At 40.9% G+C, this 27294-nt stretch overlaps 1 protein-coding gene across 6 annotated transcripts in view; it reads right to left on the reverse strand.

Annotated features, from left to right (window-relative positions):
- JARID2 (jumonji and AT-rich interaction domain containing 2) overlaps positions 1 to 27294 on the reverse strand; it is a 225334-nt gene that overhangs the window by 34064 nt on the left and 163976 nt on the right. For all 6 annotated transcript variants that reach the window (XR_012833951.1, XM_075745108.1, XM_075745111.1 and 3 more), the window contains exons 5-6: positions 17383 to 17559; positions 5735 to 5964 (exon numbers count right to left, since the gene is read on the reverse strand). Coding sequence is in view for 5 of the 6 variants with exons in the window: in XM_075745108.1 (XP_075601223.1) it covers positions 5735 to 5964; positions 17383 to 17559 (407 nt within the window). In the remaining variant the exon portion in view is untranslated. The remainder of the gene's footprint in view (positions 1 to 5734; positions 5965 to 17382; positions 17560 to 27294) is intronic.

Consider the following 27294-nt stretch of genomic DNA (forward strand, 5'->3'; position numbering starts at 1 on the left):
GCAGTAGAGAAAGGACAACAGACTTAAAAAAACCCCCAAAATCTTTGAACAATAAACCTCCAAACAAACAAAAAAGAAAACACACCTGCAAAAAAACCCAAACGAAAGCAATTCCCACTTAGAGGAGGGGTACAAAGCACAGGTCATTATGCCTGTTCACAAAGTTCTCTAATGACTGGAAAATTAAAAAAGAATCACAGTAAAAAGTCAAAACACAATTACACGACTGAGGGCAACAACAAAAGCATGCATGTGTAAAATCAGAAAGGCAAAGGAGCTAAAGAAACTTCAGTTAGCAAGGGACATAAAAAGAAACACAAAAAATTATATACACACCTTAAAAATACAAAGACAACAAAACCCAGCAGAAATCAACCACTACAGAAGGAAGAAAACCAAGTGCAACACTTTGGCTAAAGTGTTTACACTTCTTTTGCATTAGCCTTCACCGAAAGTACCACTGACTGAATACTTACCAGATATATAACATAACCAATTTCAGCAAAAGAGCTAGGGAGGCAACCCCAGCAAGCTAAGGTGTACCTAGATGACTTAAGGCATGGCTCTTGGAGAGAAGCGGAGGGCAGGCAGAGTCTACCTAACTTCAAACCCTAAAATCATTCTGGAACAAATCATCAAACAATTAATTTGTAAACACACAAATGATAAATAAGATAAGGTTAAAAACAAAAAATAATACAAACAAACTAGAAAAAAACCCACCCATAGTTTTGCCAAAATAGTACATCAGGCTAAGTTAATCATCTCCTAGCAGACACCTGGCTGAGGAGGCAAAGAAGCACCTCTGCTTCAGTAGGGCTCCAGTCACTGTCCCACGTGATATTCCATCAAACAAACTCCTGACACACATCCTAGACATAATTACTCTAAAGTGGCTTCACAAGGGATTAAAGAAAGTCATCCTCAAGAGAAGTTATCATTGTCATAGTTCATAGCCATCCTGGGAGGGTATTTCAGGTAACTTTCTGCAGGGACTTGTCTTGGCCTCAGTTCTACCAAGTACTTCCATCAGTAACTTGGATTATCGTAAAATTTGCCAGTGACACACACCTGGATGGGACTCTGGTGACAAGGTCAAAGTCAAATACAATCTTGAAGAACTTATTTCAGAACATTCCTGCAAATAAAGGAAGTGCTATTTTTAGGAAGGACATTTCAAATACATGCAGGGGAGGAATAACATTTGGGGACCACAGTGAGCTGCAAAATGTGATGGTGGTAGAAAGCACACAAATCTCTGAGAGCTATTACTAAGAACGCGAAAAGCAAGGGACAGGAGCACAGTCTTTCCTATGCAGGGCTGGACCCAGCATTGGGCCCAAACTGTGAGAAAAATTTAGTGGATCAAGTCTTGAAAGAACACAAAGTGCTCAGGCATTTGGAAAATATGATCTTTACTGAAAAGCCAAGGGAGCTGGGCTTGTTTAGTCTGAAAGAGATGACTATGGGACAACTCTATGACAGTCTTCCGATGCATAAGGAACTCCTCTGAGAAGAGAGAGTAAATGCACTTTCTGCATTCACTTGGAAAAGCAAGGGCAAAAAACCCCTTTAACTGTCTGCAAAGATAATCTGAGGCACAACTAGGAAAACATTCTAATTATTAGAAAAGGAAAATGCTGGAAGAATCTGTCAATGGATGTTGTGGAGTCTCCTCTATGGGAGGTTTTCCAGAAGGTTTCAAGGAGTCCATGGCTATATTACTGTGCTGTCAGGTACAGTCAAGACAACACCTCAGAGTGAGCAGTCAGGCTGTATGGAGGCACCTTGTCACTCCAGCTCTCCTATGATTCCTTTTTTTAAGAAGTTGTGACCAGAAGTCTGAAGGGCCATCTGGGGCACTCCTTCAGCAAGGGGTGGTGACACAGGGCCTGAGAACAAGACACAGTCATGGAAAAAGTGCTCATGGACAAAGGCAGGATCCTCACAGCTCTTCCTCTTCAAAGGAAAACATGCCATTGGCACCATCAGCTTTAGGCCAGAATTAAAACTGCCAAGATACAAACCTCTGGAAAACTGAATTAGTTAAGAAAACAGCAACTTATCACAACCATTTGGAGTTGTTAGAATACCTCCACACAATGAAAGCTTAGATCTCTCAGGGCCAAATCTTGAACAGAACAGGTACATAACCTTTGGCTATCTAACCTCCAATCCTAGATTATAAGCACACTATTTTGTTCAGACTTAGTGTCTTTATTCCAATGACAAACAGGTCTTGAAGTGGAGAACACTTGGCTTTGAGAATACCATAAGGAGTTCACTCATTTATTTCTGAGCGCTAACAAAGGAGACCCCACAAGAAAGAAACATCGCTGAAAACTTCCTTAGGACAATCATCTTTCTAGAGCAGACACAACACGATGGTTTTCAAGTGCTTCTCCCTCTTCCCTCCCGAAATGCCCACAGGTATCTTAAGTGTTTTCAGAAAGGATAGCATAATGTTTAAGACACAGCAGTACTACATAGACCAGAACAGACCACGCTTCAAACGGGCATAGGCTGCAAACAAATGTCTTCCAGCTGAAAACAAGTGGAACAAACAACGTGGTCATAGCCCACCATCAAAGCAACAGGTGGATTCAGGATTTCACATTGACAAATGTGAAATTCTGGCTGGTCAGTCAACACCTACAATGTTCCTGGTCTGTACTTGTCTCTGAGGACCCATCAGACGATTGGAACCAAAAGAAACAAGAAATTGTGGTAGGCATTTTCTTACCTTTCTACTGTTGATATGTCTCCCCCCAAACCAAACATACACACACAGAGTCAGCCTAAAAAATTGGTCACACTGCCAGGTGCGCAGGTTCACCAAATGGGGGTCTATGCCACAGCTCCATCCCGAGGCAGTGCTTACACTGAGCGCATAAGAAAGAAGTCAATTTAATTCAAATAGTAACAAAGTGATTGACATTAGCCTTACATGACTCATAGTCTTGAGCTAAAGGTGAAACTAGGGATACGAATAATTTTATCTTTGCTTTTCAGCTATCTTCTCAGTTTTGCTGACATATATTTGTCTTCAGACCACTCTTTTCTCTCCTCTACCGAACACTTGTCTTGCAGTAAAAGACAGTACAATAGATTTTAAATTTTGTTGTTTTTTAAAAAGCAAATGGGACCAGCACATAGTCTTGCAGCAATTTGTTTGTTGGATTTGAACTGGTCTACATACACACCTATGCATAGCACCTGGGATCCATTCTCCAGACACATACACTCATACGCACAAAATAAAGCCAACAAACAACTTGTTAGATAACAACCATAGTAATAACAGCAACATTAGCAATACTAACAACAGCTTTGGTCCCAAACAAATTCAAGTTATGCAACTGATCTCGAATTCATTCATAAAAATACTTCTGCGTTGATATGAATTTTGCAGAAGTAAATTACCATATTAGGCCAAGAGAGGGCCCCATTGAACTACATTTCCTTTGCCCACAACCCCTTTGAAGTAGGGGATTTGGGAAGATAGCAAGGGAGGAAGAAAGAGAGGGAACACGTGACAAGTGCAAGCGCACACCAGAAAAGGAAAGAAAGAACGAGAGGAAAAAAGAAAATCTCCAGTACTTTCTAGTGTTCTGCCTTTATTTTCTGTAAGACTGAACAAAACAAAACCACACACATAAATAAACCATGTAAATGCACGTGAACACAGAGCAAAAACATACTGGATGGAGGAAGAACATGTGGCTGGCACCCTGGGAAAACAACTCTCCTTTTGGAAAATACTGAAAATGTCAACAAAGACTCAGGACAAGGGCAGAAAATTTAGCAATGTCTCTTAACTGGAAGTCTAAGGTTTTGTGCAAAGCTAAGTCTTTCTGTCAGGCAAAATGCATAATCCACCTTTAATTAGTTACAGCCACATTTTCATTAAATTGGTAAGAAAGTACTTATGTTACTGTGGGTTGCAGAAAAAAATTTAAACACCTAACACCACCACCACCACCCCCCCCCCCCCCCCCCCCGCCCCTCAACTTACAGCCCCCTTATTTTCATAAGCTGGAGGACCACATTCTCTGAGGTGTCTGTGTGGCGTGACTGTTGGTTGTACTGCATTGCTTTTGCATTTCTCCCCATTTTGCGTAACACAATTGAAAACATCTAATACTCTACGAAGCAAAACCCACTGGGATCGTGGATAAAATTCTTCTACACCTGTCTTTTCCCTTCTCAGAACTACTTTCACAAGTGACAGCAGTTGACCTTCGCAAGAATTTTAACCATTCATACTTCGATGATACAACTTTAACGCATTTCACACAAGTGTTTCAGAGAGTTAAAATAATTAATTATGAAGTGCATCCTTATGCTTTGGAAAATTTGGTCCACACGAAATGCTCATGGCAGAGCATGTCACAGCAAGGACCATAGGATGCTGGCAGACAGAAAAAAGAAATCCAAAAGGATGCAAAAGAAGGCAGGCATTCAAACTGATGATTAGATAAGCAAAAATTGCAATGGGGGAATAAAGAATGGAAGTCTTAGAGGGGTACAGAGAAATATACTGTAGATAGCCTTCAGGATCTCAAATTTGATTTAGAAGATAATACAAATCCAGTGGAGGCATCTCAGGAGAAGCTAAACACCACTGAAGCACAGGACATGGAAGATTTCTTTGGCAAGATCTCCACTGTTTTACTTTTTGCCATTTTTAATTTCCAAGCCTATGACTGAGAGGTGCCACTTAAGACCTTGACAGCCCTACAAGATGGCAATTCCAGCTCCGCTGAAGTCTGGGCCAGCCTACTTTGAAGAAAAACCTTTACATGTCAGCAAGTAAAGACTGTCTCTAACTGGCCTGTTGAGAATTAATCGCTGAAAAAAATAGGCACAAGTGTAGCAAAGCTTTCTGTACTGCATTGGCCTAGCACAGGCACCCTGCTAACCCAGCCCCAGACTGTATAAGGACACTGACTGGGGATTTTGAAAGTCCTTTATAAAAAACTTATTTGACAGTTGCTATTTTAGGAGACTTTGATTCAATCATCAAAAACAGATGGAGACGCATCTTGCCCAAACGCCAGTCACAAGCACCAAAAGATTGGTCTGCTAAACTTCCACACCCAAATACAAGTCAGGCTTGAGACAAACCTCTTGCTGAACTTTTGTTAGTTTTCAACCAGGTAACATGAAAGTCTGAATTTCTCCCCACCTGGTACGTCCACTGTGAAGGTGGCAATATCCTAGATCTTTATGCATTGGGCAAAACATTCTTCCCAGACTCTGAGGTTTGCGTTGCCCACATGCAATACAAGAGACCCGAGTGTAACACCAGCTTCTCTACAACACCAGTCAGCCTCTAAGATAACCCGAGCAGACCAGCCATACACAAAAGGAGTTCATTCTTCCACGTGCTGCCAGCCTTGGCACTGCCAGCAGAGAGGCCAACAAGAGTGCCAGTCAGAGAGGTTTAATAAATAGCGATGTGAACTTTACTCTTTCATATGTATACACTGGATAATACAAAGACAGGGTTGTAAAGCATGCTTTATCATACTGACTTCCCAGGTATCTATCACTTTTCTTTTTTCCTTCTTTCTCTCTTTCTCTCTCTTTCACTGAAAATTAACTCCCTGCTGTCTCCAGAGCATGCTTTTAAGGATTGCCATGTTTGCTCTATGCCAGGCAGTGGAAAATGGAGCTAGCACCTTAAGAATCTGCATTTCCCATGTGTCCACAGTAGAGTACAATTCATTACCTGTTTCCTTAAGTCCTGAGCCGATCTATGAAGAGTGTGGTGGTTGTTAGCAGTGAGCCCTTTCGTGGAGGAGCCAGTGTTTGTAGTAGGATGGTGATTAGCAGCAGCCTGGTCTTTTCGGCTCTCAGCCTTATGTTCGCTGTTCCTCTCCTTCCCTGGTGTGGCCTCTTTGCTTTTGTGTTTCTGAGCAGGTTCTTTCTCCTTCGATGATTTGCTGGACCCATTGAAAACTGAGAAGAGAGAAAATCAGACTATTAAGGAAAAAAAAAAAGAAAAGCAAAAAAAACCATATGAGACCAAACTCTTCATTCAAAACAACCCAACTTTGTCTGTTGTTGGTGTTGGATATTTAGTGAGTGTCTTCTTATATCTAAGTAAAATCAATACAGAATTAGAAGCACTATTTTGCATATTTCCTTATATGAACAGATTTACTGAAGTATTTCCTTTGCTTGTTAACACACATTATCTTCAATATCCAAATTAAAACATACAAGCTATATTACTGTTTTGATTGACCTAAATTTAGACTTATCAGTTTGGTTTTTATTTATGACAGTTTTAATTAACTTTTTTGCTGTTGCAGCGAGGGAATTCTAAACATAACCTAAACAGAAAAAGGATTTATTTTTATTTTAACATAAAAGAAAGGAAGTGTTCCACGAAAAAGCATGTTTTGTTTTCATCAATATCCAAACTGCTGAACCAAACTGACAACAGTTTGCCTATAGCAGACAAGCTGTAAATAGAAAAAGGTACTTCTGCAAAGAAAGAAAAATACTAATACCATTTTGGAGCATGTCATATAAAGTAATGCTGGGACCTACACCGAGCACCCTAGCCTTCTGCTGAAGTGACGGGATAAGAAAGCACAGAACAGAAACCCTATTTTTTTGTACAATAAATATTACACAAACATATACAAGTCTATCTCAGCAAGTTTTGTTCCTGTCCCTCTGCTGAATTTATTTAAGAATAGCCCCTGCTCTTTTGTTGTCAGGGCACATGAAAGGCTGAGGTTAAAAAAAACCCCAACAACAAACATGTCACATTTCTCTGTTTGTTTATCAAAAATGTGGTGAATTTATGTCAGTGCTGCACCCTCTTCAGTGAAGCACTTGACAGAGGTCCGTGAGGCTTGCGATCCAACACCCACAATGGCAACTGCCCTCCTCCCTTCTCCCCTCACCTAACTCTTGGCTTTTACCCTGCCTTTTTTTGCCATGGTTTAGGAAAGGATGTAAATAAGAAAATTCATAAACACTTAATATCATAAAAGTATCTAAAAATCTTATTTATTATGCACAACACACCATCTCTTTGGGAATATTAACTAAATTAAGTTGTTGTTTTCTTGTGAAATGAATGCCTTCTTTTGTCACTAAACATGATATACCTATGATACATACCTTTTTACCTAAATTGTGAAGCTTAGCTGTTTCTACAGATGTCCTGTATTATTACAGTAGTAGTAGCAGTAATAGCAGCAGTAGTAATAAACAACCAACAGTCCTGCTGGACAGAAGAGGGGTATCTAAGCTGCTTTGGAGTATATACCTATCTCCAAACCTTCCCAATCAGCTATCTACCTTCCCACCATACCTCCAAAAGCCAAAACTCCTGCGAGTTTGACAAATTTGTTATTCGGGTCACTTATCATACTCGGTCGGTCGTAGATGTTGAAGTAGACTATGATTAAAAAAAAAAAAAAAAAAAAATTGCAATTGCTTTTCCTCCTCTCTTCCTTCCCTCTTGCATAAATTGAGGAAGAACGAGAGAAAAGCCATCAGCAACGAAGTCACCACAAATTCCCCCGTGGCTTTGTCACTCCTGAGCTCAGGAGCAACTGGCGCTGCCCCAGCCAGCCAAGGATTTCTCAGTGATTTCAGTGAAAGTCGCGTAACCTCTGTGTCTCACTTCCAGTGATGGAACTGATAATAATTGCCAACCCCTCTCGGGGAGTTCATGACAATACATTTATCCTCCTTTGTAAGGAGTTCTTGCATCAGATGGAAGGTGCTACAGATGCACGAAGCATGGCTGTTTATTTTTAGTAAGACATAGCACAAACAACCAATGGTAGCTTCGTTAATATGTATTTCACCACGGCGAGTGAGATTTTCCTTTGGAGGGAACGAATTGTGTATACTCATCTGCTCATACGGAAACATTAAGTCAGAGAGATTAGTTTTCTGTACTCAGAATTTTCTGTATTATTGCCACTTTATAAACTGAAAATTACTAAAACAGAAAACACAGCCAAAAAGCCAAACTGTGCACTTTTATGGTTCACCAAAAAAAACCCCCAGTGAACAGGAGACAAGGTATATTTTATATGCAACAGCTCATTAATTTTAAGTGTCGTGGGAACCCTGCCAGTTTTACCCTCTGAGTAATTATCTTTTGTCTTAATTTGTAAGATTCTTGAAAGGGGGAAGAGAGAAACGGGAGAGAAAAAATGTTCAGTCTCACAGGAAAAGCTTAAAAAGCTTAAAGCCTGAAAACACAATAAAAAGGGAGAGACGTAGATGCAAAACAGTCCTAGTCAAGCTGCCTCTAGTTAAACAGTAGATGGTATCAGTTTCTATAAAAATCAGTGTTTCCACTGATTCTTCCAACACCTTGAATATTTTTATATCCAGCTAGATAGGTATATAAACCTTTCTTCAATAATAAGTTCTGCAAAATTCACAAACATTATGTGAACAAGTGTCAAAACATTAACTTGATTAATTACAAAACACTATCACAAGCCAAGCATTTAAGGGGAGGGAAAGTCCCCTGGACTATGGTTTTGCTCCCATCGGAGTGTAAATGTAGAAGTTCTTGAGACCTAGAAAGTACAATACAGGATTAAACTCTGGCCCTAATAGCTAGTAAGACAGTTCAGTGAAAAGATGAAATCACCAGGAAAGACCAAAAAGCCCCCCAAGAAATCTCATTGTTGAAGAATAATTGATAATAAGACAGAAAGACCCACTTCTCAAAGGAAAGAAAACAATAACCCCCCCAAACCAAAACTCTGCATTAAATATTATTGAGATCAATTCTGATTTAACAATAAAATTACTAATTCTTTTGTGTCTTCTTATACAGAAAATTGCATTCTCCTTCATGTCTGCCAGCTCTTCAGTATTTCCGAGACATTCAGAAAAGCAAATGTACCTTATGCTTTACTAAGCCCAGATATAGACACGTCCTAGCCGCAATCTCCCATCCCAGAGATAACTCCAACATGCACAATAGCCAATGTTCTACTCCCCATTATTTTTTTTACCTCATGAAAGAGTAGTCGATAAAGGTTTCACCCTTGAAGCAATAATTTCATTAAACCCCAGAAAGACAGAAAGTAAACCAAACCCACATATAAGTGGTGAAACTCACATTATTAAAGCAGAAATCTTTTGTAATCTTGAATTATGATTATTTTATGCTACTTGAACCAGCTCTATATTCCAGAACAGCTTTTAGTTAAAGGTAAGAGCACTACCAACAAATAATTAAAAGTGCAAGTAAATTATTAGTGTTCAGACACTTCAAATAGAATAAATGGATATCCTTTTATCCATATCTATCTGAATGCTTGTTCTCAAAATGCCACGTCCTCCAAAGCAATTATTATTATTATTAAGCTGAAACAATAAGAGTCCCAGAATGAAATATTTGTGGGTCTTTTGGTTAGCAGCGATCAAATGCAAAGAAACTGAACCACTACATTCAAAACTCGCAAGCACTGGGGGTTTTTCAACCACTGATACAATTTATGGCAGCAGAGCAAAACCTTATGGCAGGCGTGATCCCCACGGATGCATCACAGTGCTCTCTGCATCAGGGGAACGGGACCCTGGGCACTAATATTCACCCAGGATCCCACACAGGGACTTCGGGGTATCTCATTTGAAACCATGATAAAGAATCCCTACGTAAAGCAATGCAAACTGTGCAAATCGTGCATGTAGTAGGTGCAGCTATAATGATGGCTAAAAAATTTTTTGATCAAGTAAAGCCACAGATGTGCTCAATTACTACAGATTAACTAAGCATTTACTACAGGAATTGACACTGTAGTGAGCTATAAACATTTACTGTGTTTTCAGCAATCTTCTGAAGTATTCCTACAAATTAATTTGCACGCAAATATTTTATAGGATACATCCAGCCAACCATTCAGAAGCCAATTTATAATACGTACAATAATCAGGCTTTCACTGTGTAAGCAGCAGAATTACCGGACTGGGTTCAGCCAACAGCTGACTCCACAGGCAAAGCTTTCTCTCCCAAGCCCTCCTGCAGATTATGCCTGCACCAGATACGCTTTATACTTGAGGTAATGGGGGAGTCCATTGCAGGGACAGCAGAGTACTGATGTATGAACCCTTTTGCTTTACGCCAGTGTCTAGAAGATAAAAGCATGGACCATACATGTACACATACGCCACATGTTGCAGAGTTCGTGCTGCGTAAAGCAAGTGATTACGCATTCATAAAACTATCCAAAACAAAGAAGGAAGATAAGAGTGAAAGGGAGAAGTTTTGTTTTTAGAAGGAGAAAAGGGAGCCTCGCCAACGTCGTGAACCCGAGCCAGCTATTCCAATGCAAACCTCATGTTGTTACATAGATCATGTTTGGGAAGAGATGTAATATTAATCAACTTTCTGGCATTAAGTATCCGTTACTGTACAAAAACGTTCTTCCTCTGGCTTTAATTCAGTTTTAAGTCACTGTGAAAACATTTATGTGGCTCTCAAACTGCCTTAAAGGACCCTGGCAATAATTCTTTTCCTCTCCCGGAGGAACTAAAACAATGATCTGCTTCCATAAAACAGAATATTTTAATACTGCCGATTGTTTTCCTTAAGTGTTGGGTAAGTTCAGACTTCTATAAACCATTTCCAGAGGTAGAAATTGTCTTCTGGAGCCCCCCGACACAATCTACTTACTCAGGATCAGTGGCCAAGGTGTACTTCAGGAGAAAAGGACACCACAGCATCGTATAAAAACCTGCAGTACCGCTTTTTCTGTGCTTCTCCAGCCCTAACCCAACGCTATGCAATTTGTCAGCGGACAACTGGGCAACAAAAGTTCCATAGCTGCACGCTAACAGAAGTCAAACAGGAGAACCGTGGCAGATAACACTGAATTTCTTTTTGACACTACCAATTACACAGCTCAAAACCCTACACTCACAGGAATATATTGGGCTATCCAGAGGAGCGTTATTGGTATGAGACACCATGCCACCGTTTGCAAAGATTCAATACCAAGTGTCTTGTCTTAGCACAAATTCATTACTCTCACCTAACCATTACGATACAAACAACATCAAAAGGGTCACTCGCTAAGCAGCAAGTCCATACAAGAAGTGTCTATCTGCTATCACGAGTCTCTCACCAGGATAACAATTCAATTTTTTTGAGCAACTTCCAGCTCCCCTATTCTTCTCCACAGGTCATACATCTAGCTACTGAAAATCCACAAATCCCCAAATGTGTTGTGCCTGATTTGCATATTTAAATATGTAAATTACTGCAAAACGGGTAATTTTCATGTTACATATTTTTGCAGAAAAATTAAATGTGCAAAAATGTTTATTGCAACAATTACTGGTTCCATGGTATTTCAACAAAAGGCTGTAAATCATCAAAATAATTGCCTACCCATTAACTATTGTAGCACTCTGCCTGAAATTTTCTCATTCTGCATTTTAGCTGGATACAGAAAATACTTTTCTTCTAGATGTTTACTTCTTCAGGATTAATTTCACTGAAAAGGATGTATGAGCCTAAAACTCCATCTTATGTACCCACCCACAAATAGTGAATTTAGTTTAAAACAAAACTAAATAAGGAATTGCAATCACAAATTAGAATTTCTTACCACACTCTGAAACGGTAATATATGTAAAAGATATGCCATTTAAGCCCAAGATGTACAAACATTGAACTATATCCTGAAATAAGGGGGGGAAAAAAAAAAAAATCGACAATCTCTTCCTGCATCATTTTTGTTACTACACATGTAAGGAAATTACTCTGCTAAATTATCCATTGCAAATTGAGAAGCCCAACATTCTTCTGTATTTCTGGTAAGCGAGGAAGACAGCACTAAGGCAGAGTATAGTATTTCTAGAGATGCCTGCTTACTACACACTACTGCCAGATCTGTTTTGAAATTTGAGCCCCAAGAAAAAAAGCGTCTATACAATTTTCTCCCCTGCTCATTTCAGGCAAAAAGCATGCAGAGCAGTTTTTATCTGACCACGTTAACAAAACACAGCGTGGACCAGTAACCGTTTCTAACCCAGTAGGCTTTCTGACATACTGAAGCTGGTTTGCTCCAGCTAAGGTAACAGGACTCTCCCTCGTGAAGAAGTCTGGTTACAAATAATGATGGCAAACTCAGTTTTCCTACATGTAAATTAGAACTTAATTGTCCATCTCAGGTGTCTGAAGACAAACATGACATTCCCAGGTATGCTGGCCCAGATGTGCACATCTCTCCACCTTTGAACTGCTGTGCTGGTGTGAGAAATACCTAATATTGCAATCATTTTTCTTGAGGAAATTAGCCAGCCATTGTTAGAGGAACTGTAGCCTGCTGGATGCACTTTCAGAGTTGTCTATGCAACTGTATCTGTGTACGCTGCTCCTCCTAAGGCCCCTTCCCCATCCACAAGCCCTTTCAAGTAGAGTAAGGCCTATCCCCTTTTGCTCTTGTGATGGGATTGATAAATCCCTAATTGCTTCTTCCAGCTCCTTATCCCAGCCTGCCTAACAAAACACTTGGCACCTGCAAATATTTTCCTTCAGGAGCCTGCAGAGAAAACCTTATGTTGTGCCACAGAATGAAATCAAAGTAGGATTTACTTAGTCATGAGGAATTCAAAGAATTAGTTTTAAAGAAACAGAGATCTAAGCCTACCCTCTTACCTACAACTCGGATTTTTCTCTGAGTGGCAGGGAGATGTAATTTAGACTCAGTACCTCCCTGTCCCCCAGGGAACTGGAGTACAGCTCGCTTGCAGAGAACCTGCTTTCCCTGCCCATCAGCCTGGAGCAGCTGATGACTGACGCCCTCCTCCCTTTGCATAAGGTCAATTTTCTAATAGATCAACATCTCTCCATCTCCTCCTCCATGTTGGCAAGATTCCCGGTCATCCAGGCTGTGGTTGAGAAGTTTCTCCCCACACCTGGCAGCTACACTGAAGAAAAAACCACGTAGTTTAAGCCAATGCTCCTGCCTGGCGTCTTCCACCAAATTCCTTGTGTTCAAAGCCATGTAATAGTCTCAGATAGACTGATGGTCATTTGAGATGCGTACAAAATGCAAGCTACAAAATAAGCATGTCCATCTGAGCAGCACACAGGCATCCCATAGCTGGGCGCTCTGGATCTAAACACTGGGAATTACTGGGTTCCTACACCCACACTGAAAAAGGGTAACAGGACTGCAGTTACAACACAGTCATCTGAACCCCTGCTCTATCTGCTGCAGTATGCAGCACTACATCATCCCTAATTTTCCATACGTTAATTTTCAAAGTCATCACAAACTTACTTAAAAGGTCTGAAGTTAAAAGGGAACTACATGCTTTAAAAAGGCAGGATCCTTGACTGAAACAGCAAGAGGGATTTCTCTATTCCAACTAAATGTTCATACGGTTTCTTAGCTGGGAACATCGCCTTTTGAAGTCAGTATCTATATGGAGGACCAAGTGATTTAGTTTTAACCTCGCTATAAATTCTAACTCAATTAAAGTCATTCTGATTAGGACCAAAATTCCACATCAAGTTTTAGAAAGCTTCTAAAAATCCCCCCCTCCTCAAAAGAAATATATAATTAAAAGCACAAACCTCTGCTAATTTTATTGCTGAATTCGTCAGAAGTTATCAAAGGTATTTTGCAGAAGTCAGACTAGATGACCTCCTGGGGTCTTCTCTGACCTGAATTAATCTATGACAGGTACTGTGACAGCATACCTTAATCTATAAGCAAGGAAGAACCACCCACAGGTTTTACTCTACATTACAAAAGAACAGCTCTCTTGCAAACAAAAACTGAAAGTCTTTAGACAGTAGCTTCTCTCAGTGAGAATTGTCCATTGTAAGTTTAAGCACACTGAAAAATACAGTAATGGGAAGAGTTAAAGGCAGAACATCCCACACAACGTGAGAGATACCTACCCAGAACCAGCACCAGCTTCTAACCAGGGCACGAAGTACCACCAATGACATCCAATGACATCTGCTGCTAACTTATCTTAACATGTCAGACCCAGCCTAATCAGCTGAAGTTTGGCAAGGATATGAAACCAAATTTTAAGAGCATGGCTCTACCATTTTCCCTTCTGGCAACCACAGCAATATCTTAGAAAATTATTTCACTGCAAGACTATCACTGCCTGCACTAAGACACTGCAGAAAGGAAAGACTTGCACATTGCTACCTATCCCTTTTCCACACTCCAACGAATGCAGGGAATAAACACTTTTTGCTTTGTTCTTTAACAGTTGGATATGTGTGCAGCACATCAGAAGTACTAAGAAAGGAGGATGAAAAGGCACGGGTAACAATTTGATGTTTTAAATATATCTCTGTATGCAGTAAGGTTGGAAGGCAACAGGTCAGTTAATTACTTCTATTTGTGCAGCAAGCTATGCCATGTGTTATATGCGCTTCTTACTCGTACTTACATGTTCTGATTGAATTAGCTGTCCAAAAGGTGGCTCAATAGGCTAGGTTATAACAAATCCTTTGGTGTGCAGCCCTAATAATGCCCCATATTGGCGTCAGAAGATATTGACAAATGACTTTGCCCGGGAAAGTTGTTCTGGCCCCCATTTAGTAGAAAGCAATCATTTGACACTGTCTAATGACGTTAATCAAGCTCTGAACCTTTCTTGTTGTATGTCATAGCAAATGCTTAGCATTTTCAGGTCCAAAGTGCTTGACTACACATTGTATATTAAAAACAAAAGACTTTAATTCATTAAAAATAGACTCTCACGCTAGATTAAGTTCATTTGCTGTACCCGTCCCTGGTCTGCCTTTGTGTGTGGTCTCATTTAAAACAGACACACATGAACCAGAACCTACTTTATTCACAGGAAACAAAAATACTATTGGCTGTCAACCAAAATAACAGACACTGAAAAATGGGAATACCCCTGGGTAAGGAAATTTTAATTAAAAAAGAAAAGAAGGAGAAGAAGGAGAAGAAGGAGAAGAAGGAGAAGAAGGAGAAGAAGGAGAAGAAGGAGAAGAAGGAGAAGAAGGAGAAGAAGGAGAAGAAGGAGAAGAAGGAGAAGAAGGAGAAGAAGGAGAAGAAGGAGAAGAAGGAGAAGAAGGAGAAGAAGGAGAAATTACAATGAAGGAGAAGAAATTACAATGAAGCAGCAGCAGCTGCCTTCTCTGGGAATTCCTGTTTCATCACCTTTGTCAAAACATCTCACATTGTCTCCTATGTATTTTATAAAGGTCTTTTGCAGATCTATTAAAGCAGCAGCTTCATTTATGCTCACTCTGATCTATATTGATAAAGATTATGAAGCCATTAGATGGCTCATTAAGTTTGCCTTTACGTACCCCCAATTAAGATTTCAGGTGTCTCTGGTTTTGAGCTAATTTCAAAGTGGCTGCCATCTGGGACATTCTCAAGGAACATGATCAGCTCCTTTTGTAATGATATATCACATTTAAAACTCTAAGGCAGCAGTTCTGTTATGTGCATTCTCATTTTTCCATATGTAGAGTTTTATGCCTGTTATTTTGGGGGGTTTATTTAGAAATCAATCCAAAGTGCCAAATTTTCATCCATGGCTTTCACAGCATTAAAGCTCCTGCTCACAGCAGACAGCTGAAATGCTATTAGGCATAATGTCCCCTTGCACTTCTCCACATATGGTTTGCAAAAAGAGAGATTTTGAGTTTGATCTCATAATGGAGAATGTGCTGGGTTTGGCTGGGGTAGAGTTAATTTTCTCCATAGTAGCTGGTATGGGGCTATGGTCTGGATTTGTGCTGAAAACAGCGTTGATAACACAGGGATGTTTTCAGTTTTGCTGAGCAGTGCTCACACAGAGCCAAGGCCTGTGCTGCTTCTCACCCTACCAGTGAGCAGGCTGGGGGTGCACAAGGAGCTGGGAGGGGACACAATTGGGACAGCTCACCCCAAATGACCAAAGGGATATTCCATACTGTATGGCCTCATGCTCAGCATGTAAAGCTGCGGAAAAAGAAGGAATGGGGGGACGTTTGGAGCAATGGCATTTGTCTTCTCAAGTAACCATTACATGTGATGGTGCCCTGCTTTCCTGGGGATGGCTGAACACCTGCCTGCTGAGGCAAAGTGGTGAATGAATTCCTTGTTTTGCTTTGCTTGTGTGACTTTTGCTTTACCTATTAAACTGTCTTTATCTCAACCCATGAGTTTACTCACTTTCACCCTCTCAATTCTCTCTCCCATCCTGCTGGGCCGGGGGGGGGGGGCGCAGAGTGAGTGAGTCGCTGTGTGGTGCTTAGTTGCCAGCTGGGGTTAAATCACGACAGGTGTGCAATAAAAAACAGATTCAGACATAGTAATGAAAAATAATTTTGTTATATGTAACAGTGGCATCATTTATAGAAAACTCCCCTTTGAAAAGCAGAGATGAGGACCAGCACAGTGAAGTAACTAGTATCTACTAATCTTTTCTTCATGCACAGTTGCATGGAAGAACAAAAAAAAGCAGGCACAGGTCACAACCATCTCCCCAAAAGTGCACTGTAGAGAGACCTTTCTCTCAGTCCTCCTACTAAGAGGAGGACAGCTGAATGGGCAGTCACCAGAAGGAAAGATTTTCATGTAATCTAATACTGAGGAAGGGAACAGAGAGCACAGGCTCCATTTTGAAATTATGTCAGGTAGAGAGGGCACAGAATTGTTAGGATACAAGAGCTCTTGCTGGAGAGAGAACCACATCACACAGGACTGGCAGTGGAGCATTAAAGCAGACTCAGAAAATTTTCAGCGTGGCTTTTAGGTCTTCCATTTTACACTAGGAGGTGTTGCAACATACACAGATCCATTTATCAATATATGGCACAAAGACATCGTGACAGAAACACTGTGTAATGAACGCAGCTTTTGTTGATTTGCAAAAAAAAATTGAATTCAAAAAGCTTCTTCCATAAAATCTTTCAATCAACAACATGAATGCAGTATCTTAATCTACTGCAATCGTGGTATCAATATTGTATGTGAGAAATTAAGTGTTGCCCCTGTCACATGTTTTGGTAACACTTATGAATGCTGGTATTTAACTTTGATAAAACAAAATCATTCTAGATTAAACATCAGTCTCAAAAAGCCAGAGAGAGAGTGACTGTATGTGTGTGTATAACTCCAGTATATGTATGTGTGTGTGTATATAGATACAAATATACATAGTTCCAGCCCTGCAGCCACGGTCCTGCCACAGACGGAGTTCAGATTGTCAGGAGAAACAGATTAAAGCAGAAGATGCTACCATTACATCTCACTTCATTTTTCCCATTATGGCCTGTATCCTTTTTCACTCAGATCCAGAAGGATGGACAAGGAATAAGCACATGAGCTCCTAAATTTCTTTACTAGACAGTGCAGGAGAACAGCACCGTTTAGGACCTACCTTGCCCATTTGGTACATGTTTATGCGTTTTTCCTTTCCTGGGGGTTGACTGGCATGATGATGAAGCATTGTTTGTGGCTGTTTTTGTGTCCTCTGTCTCCTCCTCCTCCTCCTCTTCATCCTCATCATCCTGAGAGCTTCCAAAATATACCATGTTGCTGGGCAGGGCCGGAGAACCTGATCATTGTAAAGAAATGGCTCATTAGCATCATTACATTCACTGACTGCACTCACCACATTGATCATAAGCTACTTCGGTGTTATGTATAGCAAGGGAAGAGGGGGACTTGGAGATGGAAGGTCACACTAGTGCACGACTAACTGGAGGGTTTTTATTTATTAATTTTTACCAACAGGGTATGTATGTGCTTGAAAAGCAGGGTTCCCCTCCACCCCCCAAGCACATTCTATTCATACTTTAGACAAGCAAACAGTCTTGCTACAAGCCCTAATTAATAGCTTTGTGTATTCAGAAAAGAACTAATGCACATGCTTAAATTCAACTGCGTGCTTAAGTGCCTTACTGAAGTCTTAATGCACAAACTAGAAGCTTACAGCTTTTCCAAACAGAAGAAAAAAGAGCATTTACAAACCAATCTGCACCCTGGTAATATTTTTAGGTTATTATTACAATAAAATATTAGTATTTAAACTTCACCATGCTTTGCAGACCTCTACAGTATTGTACACAATGCTTTGCAGTATTCTGGTTCAGTTTTAAATAAAGAGAAAACCCAAGACATTGAGATGCTTAAATTTGCCTAGCCAGGTCCCTGGCAAAGGGGAGAAAAGAGCGAAGGTCTCCCAATTCTCCAAGTGCTCCTCTTGAGGACGTTGCTTCTGATCTCTTGCTTACTTCCTACGATGCTCCCCCTAACGTGCCTTGTTTGCGCAAGGGTAAAATACAACATGCAATTCAGTGAGAGACAAGTGAGGATTCACAAGCTTAACAACAATACAGGATTGTAATTTAAATGTAACTCTTGCACAAATTTCTTTGACATGTGACATGCAACAGTGTATAGGTTTCCCTGCACTGCATCAGGACACGTGACATGGCGGCAGCAATGTAATAACTATGTTTAAATGTACAAATACTGCTGACAACTAACGGACACTTGCTAATGCCAGGTATTAGTTTCCACTTCGAAAAAGTCTTCTGTACCCTGGAGGGACAGACAGCTGCCCTAGAAGCCTTCTATGTATTCACAAAAAGACTTTTTTGGTGAAGAAGGGGAAAACAAAATAGAAAATCAGTAAAAGTGGAGAATGGGGACTCATTGCTTCAATATTTTCCTGTAGCTAAATAAGACAAAGGGCAAAGAGAGCTGGGCTACAGATCAACAACACAAGGTAGTGGTGATTTGGCTGATGCTTCCTTAGGAAACACTTCTGGCTTCAAGCTCTTCAGAACAGCAATTCTGTGTTTTGTATGGTTTTGAGCTGTTGGTGTTGCCATTGCCAACAACTAACTAAAGCTTATTTTTGGGTTGTGTTATTTTCTGCTCCCACCAGGTTTGTACAAAATAATCTTAACTACAAAAATTACATTTTAATGAATGGATACCTAAATAAATGGCACAAAAACTGGGACAGGCTGCTTCTGCAATGAACCATCCTGTACTGATTTTGGTTGGGGTGGAGTTAATTTTTTTTCACAGTAGTTTGTACGAGGCTGTGGTTTGGATCTGTGACCAAAACATTGTCGATAACACAGGGATGTTTTAGCTACTGCTGAGCAGTGCTTACACAGTGTCAAAGCATTTTCTTTTCCTGTTTCTCATGCTGCCCTGCCAGTGAGTAAGCTGAGGTGCACAAAAAGTTCAGAGGGGACACAGCTGGGACAGCTGACCCCAACTGACCAAAGGGATATTTCATACCATATAATGTCATGCTCAGCAACAAAAGCTAGGGGAAGGAGGAGGAAAGGGGGGCTTTCAGAATAATGGCATTTGTCTTCCCAAGTCACCGTTACGCATGATGGAGCCCTGCTTTCCTGGAGATGGCTGAACACCTGCCTCCCTGATGGGAAGTGGTGAATGAATTCCTTGTTTGCTTTGCTTGCATGGCTTTTGCTTTACCTATTAAACTGTCTTGATCTCAACCCACCAGTTTTTGCACTTTTACCCTCCCAATTCTCTCCCCAATCCTGCTAGGGGGGAGTGAGTGAGCAGCTGTGTGGGACTTAGCTCCCACCTGTAAAGACCCTGGCTTTTGGTCTCTAGAACAGCCCCTTCGGGACTGCGGCTGCCTTGGGGAGAAGCGGAGAGAAACTCCTCAGTGGCACCCCGTGCTGTGCATCAGTGGTAGCCCTGGGGCAGCTAGGGGAAACACTGCAGCAGCACCTAGGGTATGATGATTCTTCCCTCCTGAAATAACATATGCATTAATCCCTCCAACCTAGACATAAATGTACGGACACATATGGCTATCCCAGGGGGAAAGCCTTTTGCATGCCACAACTTTCATATTTATATAGACTAATGATCAAATTAAAACTGCTGACATATTTCAAGGCATGGGAGCTGTAGCAACTTACAGAAACAAAAACCTTCGCATTTTTCATGCCCAGAACTTTTTGGCACACTCTAAGCAATCAACCACAGTAGGTAAGAGGTGCTGAGAGGCACATTAATTCTTCTGCTTGGAGGGGAGCTTTAAGTCTCAACAGCAACTATCTAGAAGACTCCAAAGCAGTCACTCTGGAACAGTGCTGCCTGAAAAATAAATTGTCTTTTTTCTTCCACCTAGGTACCCAAGTCTGTGGTATTGATTCAGAAGTTATTAGCTCCGCAAGTCTGTGCATCAGTTCTAATCAGGAACCGAAGCCTGGCACCATCAGTGCATTAATGCATTGACAAATGATGTCAGTAAAACAAACTTATTGTTAGGAACCCTCAAAATTAGATTCAAATACAGACTGAAATGTCTCTATTATGATTAGAGAAACAGTCAGAAATTTTATCCTTCTGAGACACTAAAATGCGAGACCAGATATAGTGCCTGTTCTCTAAGCCTCATCTTTCCTAGAGTTCCACATCTCTGAGCTTTTTTGTCAGCTACTTTCAACAGCAACCAGCAAAAAAATTATCATCTGCGATGCAAATGTCATTATTACAATAGCAATCTTTTTTCTCTTTTAAAGCACAGAATAAAATATAGTACTGTGTCATTTGGCTTAGAAAGGAGGGAGGGTCTAACCCAAGTGCGAGAGCAGATACAAACTTGACCTAACTCCTAGTATTCAATCATTGTAATGTCAGTGCATAAATCCTTGGTCAGAATGACATTTTTTAATTCTTTCCAATTGAGAACTATGAGCAACAATGGTTAAACTGCATTCCTGGGACAGCTGGGGCTATTTGGGAAGTACATTTCCAGAGAAATTAGACTAGCAACGTCCAATAACACAGGAGAGTCCTGCTAGCCCTGACTTTACTGATCTAAGTGCTCTGCAATATGAGACCTTGGAGAAAAGCTGGCGTTCAGTCTGGATCGCCTCCTCCCCCCAAGCTTTTCCTACACACTTATTAAAGTTGACTTGCAAAACAGAAAGAAAGGGAAAAAAGGCTGGACTCATATGTTTTTGTTCTATTTGAGCATTGTTATGGATGAAGTCACTGAAATCTAAAAGCTTTGAGTCTTCTTGTTTACTTTATACATTAGAACTATTTTTATCATCGTCTTTTATAATAAGATTTCAGTTCTGGAATAGCCTCAAATACTGAGAATTTGTTCACACCTATGCATCGAACTGGTTAAAACCACTTCCAGTTGAAGTCCATGTAGCTAAACATGTCCAAAAGGCTGAGAAAACACTAGTTTAAAATACTGGAACAGGCTGCTCAAGATCCAGATACTGTAAATTCCCCTTATGAGCAGACCGAAGGAAAGACAAGCCTGTAAGTACACTTTGATTTCAATTCAAGCTAAAAGAATGACAATTGTGTTGATCAGGCAACACCTAATGTGTTAAGCGTGAGCAGCAGATGTGCACTGGTGGTTTACACCAAGCAAAAAGCTAAGAGAACCCCCAAAAACTCCTCTTATGGAAATAAAACTCAGACTTCTCATGACTGAAGAACTAATGAAGCTCACACGAGCAAAGCTGCACCGTTGAGAGTGGAAGCTAGGTGATCGCCCACCTTCTTTAGTATAATAAAGATTCCTGTCCTAAATATCCCTCATTGTCTCCAAAACCAGACAGGGATGTGTATATGATGCCATAGCTTACCTCTAGAGGGGAACTCGTCTGTTACTTAAAGCTGGTAATTTGTATAGACAATACTAAGTAGTATTATTGTAGGCACGAATGTCTAAGACCATTGGAGATGCGGAGAAGAATGTGCGCTCATGAGCTGGATTGTTTTTTCTAGCTATATCAGTTGGTCTAACAAAATATATTGCCCTTCCTCATAAATCTGGCCTGTCTTCATCTCAAGTTAAGAACATGGTGGTTTTCCTTACAGACAGACTTCACTGAGAGTTGTCACTCTCAGGTTTCTCCACGTATAACATATTTATCATGAAAATGATCTATGACAGCAAGATGATAAAAACCCTCCAAAGTGGCAGGAGAATAAGGAAAACCGCAGGTTCACCAGATGCATACATACACACATGTTCACAGAACGTACAGTTGTAGGTGCCTGCTTGTTTTTTTAATTTACGGCATGCTATTCTGCACATTTTTGTCTTTGCCTGGACACACTCAGCAACAGAAACCCATGAGGCAGCTATGCCAGTTCACTCTTATGCACATTTTGTCAGCCAGACAGCAAGAGTAAAGATGAGCAATCATCCTTCCTCTTCCTTTTGCCCTCCCCAGCACCAAGGCATGATTCTCACAGCCTACCCAGGGCAATCTAAAGAGAGACATTAGAATTTAATTAATAACCAACAGCAAAACAGAAGAGCTGCAATACTCTGTATAGCAGGCAATACCTGTGCCCAGGAGGTCGTGCATGCCAGATCTCACACTCTAGTATAGAACTCCCTTCTTCCTCGCTTTCCATCCCCAAGAAAACAGCAGAAAAAATCTGCATGAGAGTTACGAGAGCCTGTGGCTGTATTGAATTTTACAAGTCTCCTTCTGTGCCGGGAGCCTCCAAGTTGTGCAGGCAGCTGCTACCATGGGCATTGCAGTGGATGAAGGGGGGAGAGGAGGGGAGCAACCCTCCAGTGCCTGGGAAAAGCACAAGAGAAGCCCTCCATATTAAGAAACCCACCCTGCCACACACCCGATCAGCAGGTGCCAGAAAAATCTGCTCGCTCAGCAAATCTGATGATAATCTAGAAAATAAAATTTGACTTCCCACCACTTCTTCAGAAGACATTTCATACAAGGAACCATCTAGACTGTCTGTGGCTACATGGACATTTTTCTTGGCATCAAAAATGGTCTACAGAGCATCTACCCCCATCTGGCTTCTTGTTCTTACTCTTGTGCCACCACCTTGACTGTGGCAGTATAATTTTTTGTGAGGCCATGTGGTGAATCGGATCAGGGAACTGATTCAGATTAAAATCCTAGGCTAAGGAAATTAAAGTCCATTAATAAATGCTCTAACCATAATGTAATGTTACAAGCTCTCAAGTAAAGATTTGGAAAATTTCTATGCACGCTTTTTCTTATTGAATGTGTAGCTTAATACATCACTTTATGTTATTAAACAAAACATGAAACACAATATGTTTCCAGTCTCTTGTAGGAGCTGCATGTGTTACATTCTGTCCTGATGATGTCTAGGCACAAACTTCCTAAATGCTTTCCCCACACACACACACCCCCCCCCTCCAAGACAGTTGATTTGTTTTGCATCAATATCTGCATAAAAGTACATGCCATCACCAGAGAACTGGACGAGGCAATCACAACACAATGGGAGGGAAGGGAGGGAGGAAGTAAGTCATGGCAGAAGTAGTAAGTTGAAAGAAAGGGCATGCAGCAGCAGCAGCAGAGCAGAAGAAGAGAGGGGCTCAGATGTGCTGGGGCTGGAAGAAGAGGTGAGTGGCGATAGATAAGTCAGCAGATGCACACAGGCTGCAGGAGCAAATGGGAACAGAAGATACTGAAAGAATTACTGATGTTAAACAGTAACAAATAAAGTAAAGTGGGAAGGACACCTTGTATTGAGCAGCTTGAACACGAGTATCTGCCTGATAGTCCTGTCGACCTGCTGCCCTGATCTGTACACGTGCCACCCACCTTTTCCTGCTTAACAAGTTGCTGTTAACTCCAATTGAGAGCAGAAAAGCTACGGCCAAGGCCAGGCAGCAAGCTGGAGGGAACTTCCCAGCCCTCTCTCCCCCCTCCAAATCACTGTGGGAAGACCGAACCCCCAAACCTGGCCCTCATAGCGTGATTTTCAAAGGCTAACAAATTGCCGTGGCTGACTAAGGGATTGCAAGCCCTGCAGAAAGCTCAGATAGCCAACAAAATCCCCAGGCACCCTCTCCTCACCAGTATCAGGGGAGGAGTTACTGCTCCTGTGATCAGATACTGCTGTGCGTGACAAATTTTGAGAAAATCATTAATGGTGATTTTTCTTTTTTAAATTCACTCATCATGGTTACAATGAGCTATGAATTATTACAAAAAGGGAGGATACTCAGCTCTTTAAAAAATGAGGTTTAAGTATGTTTGGCAACTGTTTCTGTCAGTATCTGCAGTTTCATTATTGGAATTCTCTCGAGTATTTTTGTCTTCCCTCCTATTGTGAGAGCAACACAAAAGAAGACCTAACTATATAGGAAAAACAATTACCACAACTATACACAAAGTGTTGCCTAATGCATATGAAAGGATGACAAATGTATTTTATGTCCTCTGTTATAATAATTTGATGCTTATACAACAATAAGTACAAAGTAAAATATGTTTTTTTAAGTCATGGTGCTGCTCTTAGCAGTCTTCTCGGAAAGATGTTACCCTTTGCATGTGCAAAATTCAGGCTTGCCACTAACGGTAGGCAGAATTGATGCTTACGCAACCTGTACATATAGATGCATTGACCTCAGCAGCAAGTGCCTGATTAACAGAATAAACGATACTCTTTTTCAGCCATTTTATTGGACTAATGAGGTTATTAAATTTTTTTTATTTGACAAATGTGTAATTTTCCCTCCTAAATTACAGTATGTTTTGTTTCTCATTAAACTACATTAACTTTTGTCTTGGACCAGCTAAACATATTAAAAAAACCTCTGCATTTGGATCTGAAGAGTGGAATCAGAAGTATGGAAAGTGCATGCGCTTTGCCAAAAGCACTATTTCATTACTCTTCAGAATTAGCTGGCAGTGTTTCTGCAATATTTACTGAAGTACAAACCAAATGTTTTCATCTGGACAGGATTCAAACCCTGGTATGTTACAACCACAACAAAAATCATCTCAATCCAAGAGCCTTCTCTATAATTTGGGCTGTGGTTTCTGCAAAATTGGAGGATTCTTCTCCATGAATTATTTACACCGACTCCCCCTCTAGCTCCTCTCTTCCTTGCTCCCCCCCCCCCCCCCCCCCAAACAATTAAACATAACCCAGATGTGCTTTGGAAAAATCTTAAAACAATTTAAGACATTGGAATGATTTAAGCACAAGGCAGGTCAAGGTATGCGGGGCTTCAGCCTGCCCTGATAAACATACAGCACGCCAAGCCCTACAACAAGCTGTGTCCAGAGTTTTGGCTTCTCTGACATGTGGCCCCATTCTGGGGTTGTATGCAGGTGGAAAAACCTTGCCTCCCAAATGCTCCCGATGTACTTGCATCTCAGTGCTTAAAATTTAGGGCCTGCTTCTCATTTATTATATGTCCTACTTATTATGTTTTGGCAGGACAGCGCCAAGTCCCTGAAGTGCAAATAAATGTAATTTATGCCTGCACTTTATGGTCGTTTTACGGAGCGAGGCTAAAAGTGAATGAACTGCATAAACTCTATAGGAAAGAAAAATTGTATATCTCACTTGTCTGACTCCACCTGCAGGAACAGTCCCAGAGGGAGCTCCCCAGCTCCTGAGCAAGAGGGAGGAAAAGGCCACCCCAAGTACAGAAACAAAGCAGAGCTCTAACACACCGATGCTCAAACTCTCACCTCCTCTGCCACTGTACAAATCACAAGATGTTTAGTGTTATGCATAACTTATCAGCTAGCGCAATGATGTAAATCCCATTTTCTTCACAGTCCATTCTTCAAAACAGTAGAGCTAAAACGAAAAAGCCAAAGAAAACTGCTCCTTTTTTTAGGAAAATGGAGTAAAGGTGGGGAAATTCGTGAATCTTCAGGGAAAAAAATATAAAGTTCACTTTATAGTCAACAAAATACACACCAGACTAACAGACTACTGAATATTGAAAAACCCAAGTATAGTGCTTCTCAAATCTACAGTTCATATCTGACAATCTCAAAGCAATTTACCTCCACTAACCAGGCTAGATTCAGAGGCAAACCTCAAAACCAACCCTTCCCACATACACTTCAACCCCTGACTTTATATCCCTCTCCACCATGCACAAGACAAGCCTGCAAATCCCAAGCCACCATGCTGCTATTCCCAGAAGGCTACGAGGCTGCGTTTCATACCCAAGAGATCCCGAGCCCCATTCCTGGAACAAAATAAGCCTTTTGGGGGAGCACTGAACCTACAGTAGGTTCACAGGTTACAGAAGCTTGCTCACAGGTTTCTGGTTGAGAGGAAGGGCAGGAATTGCCTTTGCCAGAATACTTTTATGTTGCCCACCTGGGTGTCAAAAACTGTGGGCACTGAGGTTTTGAAGCACTGCTGCTCACATCAGAGGACTCAGATTTTACGCCGGTAGCTCATCCATAATCAACACTCAACTACGTCAATACCGATATACAGAGTTAAATATTTCTCTTCATTTTACAGAAAAACTAAGCAGCCCACGAAGGGACTCAGAGAGAATCTGTGGCAAATACAAAGGCTGAACCGCAAGATTAGTCTCCCATTTCCATGAACTGATTTCATCCCATGGCTTTTTGCAAGGGTAGATACTGGAATCATTAAAAGGGGCCCCAAAACGGGAAGATCATGGCAAAACTTTGATTCAGCTGCAGTACTACCAACACACTACTCTCCTCTTGCTCTCAGCAGCTCTTGCAATTTCTTTAATCTCCTAGTAGTCACAAACTCATGTGGCTGCATGCCTGGAGGGATGGCCTGCCAGCAGCACCCCCATCCCCTGGAAGGAATACTGCCACAATGCCGGCTGCCAGGTTCTGTGTATTTCGGACACCTGCTTTTCACGTGAACCCGCATATCCACTTCTCCCTGCCAACATTGATTAAATGACTCTTATCCTAAACCACTGAAGGAGTGAGTTACCAGCCCAAAGCAGCATATTCCGCAGGTGGACAAAATGGTTGCATGTATGAGATATACATCTTCTTTTGCACTTCGATGTTACTCCTAGCTTTAAAAAAGAACTTCAAAATTGTGAGATTACAGTTGCTAAATGCAAATTTATTTCTTTAAATGGTTTGTGCGATTAATTTTCTGCACTCCAAAGTTTATTCTTGTGTTTTCAATCCATCCTAAAATTTCAGCCTCAAACATCAAATGATTTAACAACAAAATTAATAAATCAAGTCTTCTTCCGGTATTTTAAACAAATGAATGTAAATCTTCATGTTTTACTATTATTTTGGAATTATGAAAACTAACCTAGACTGCAAAGCACCTCACATTTTTAGACAGCATCAGCATTTCATTGCTTTGCTTCCAGCCTAATCAAGTTGCTGTGCTATTTAACATGCTTACTCTGATCCGGTGAGCATGTCTCCACGGTGGCAACGTGATTCCTTAGAAGGCTGGGACTTCCAAGAATGTGATTGATGCAGTTACAGCTCACATAAAGGCCAGTGTACCTACTGACACTGAATTACCAAGCAAC

This window comes from Balearica regulorum, chromosome 2 (assembly GCF_011004875.1).
Source record: "Balearica regulorum gibbericeps isolate bBalReg1 chromosome 2, bBalReg1.pri, whole genome shotgun sequence".
Taxonomy (NCBI): domain Eukaryota; kingdom Metazoa; phylum Chordata; class Aves; order Gruiformes; family Gruidae; genus Balearica; species Balearica regulorum.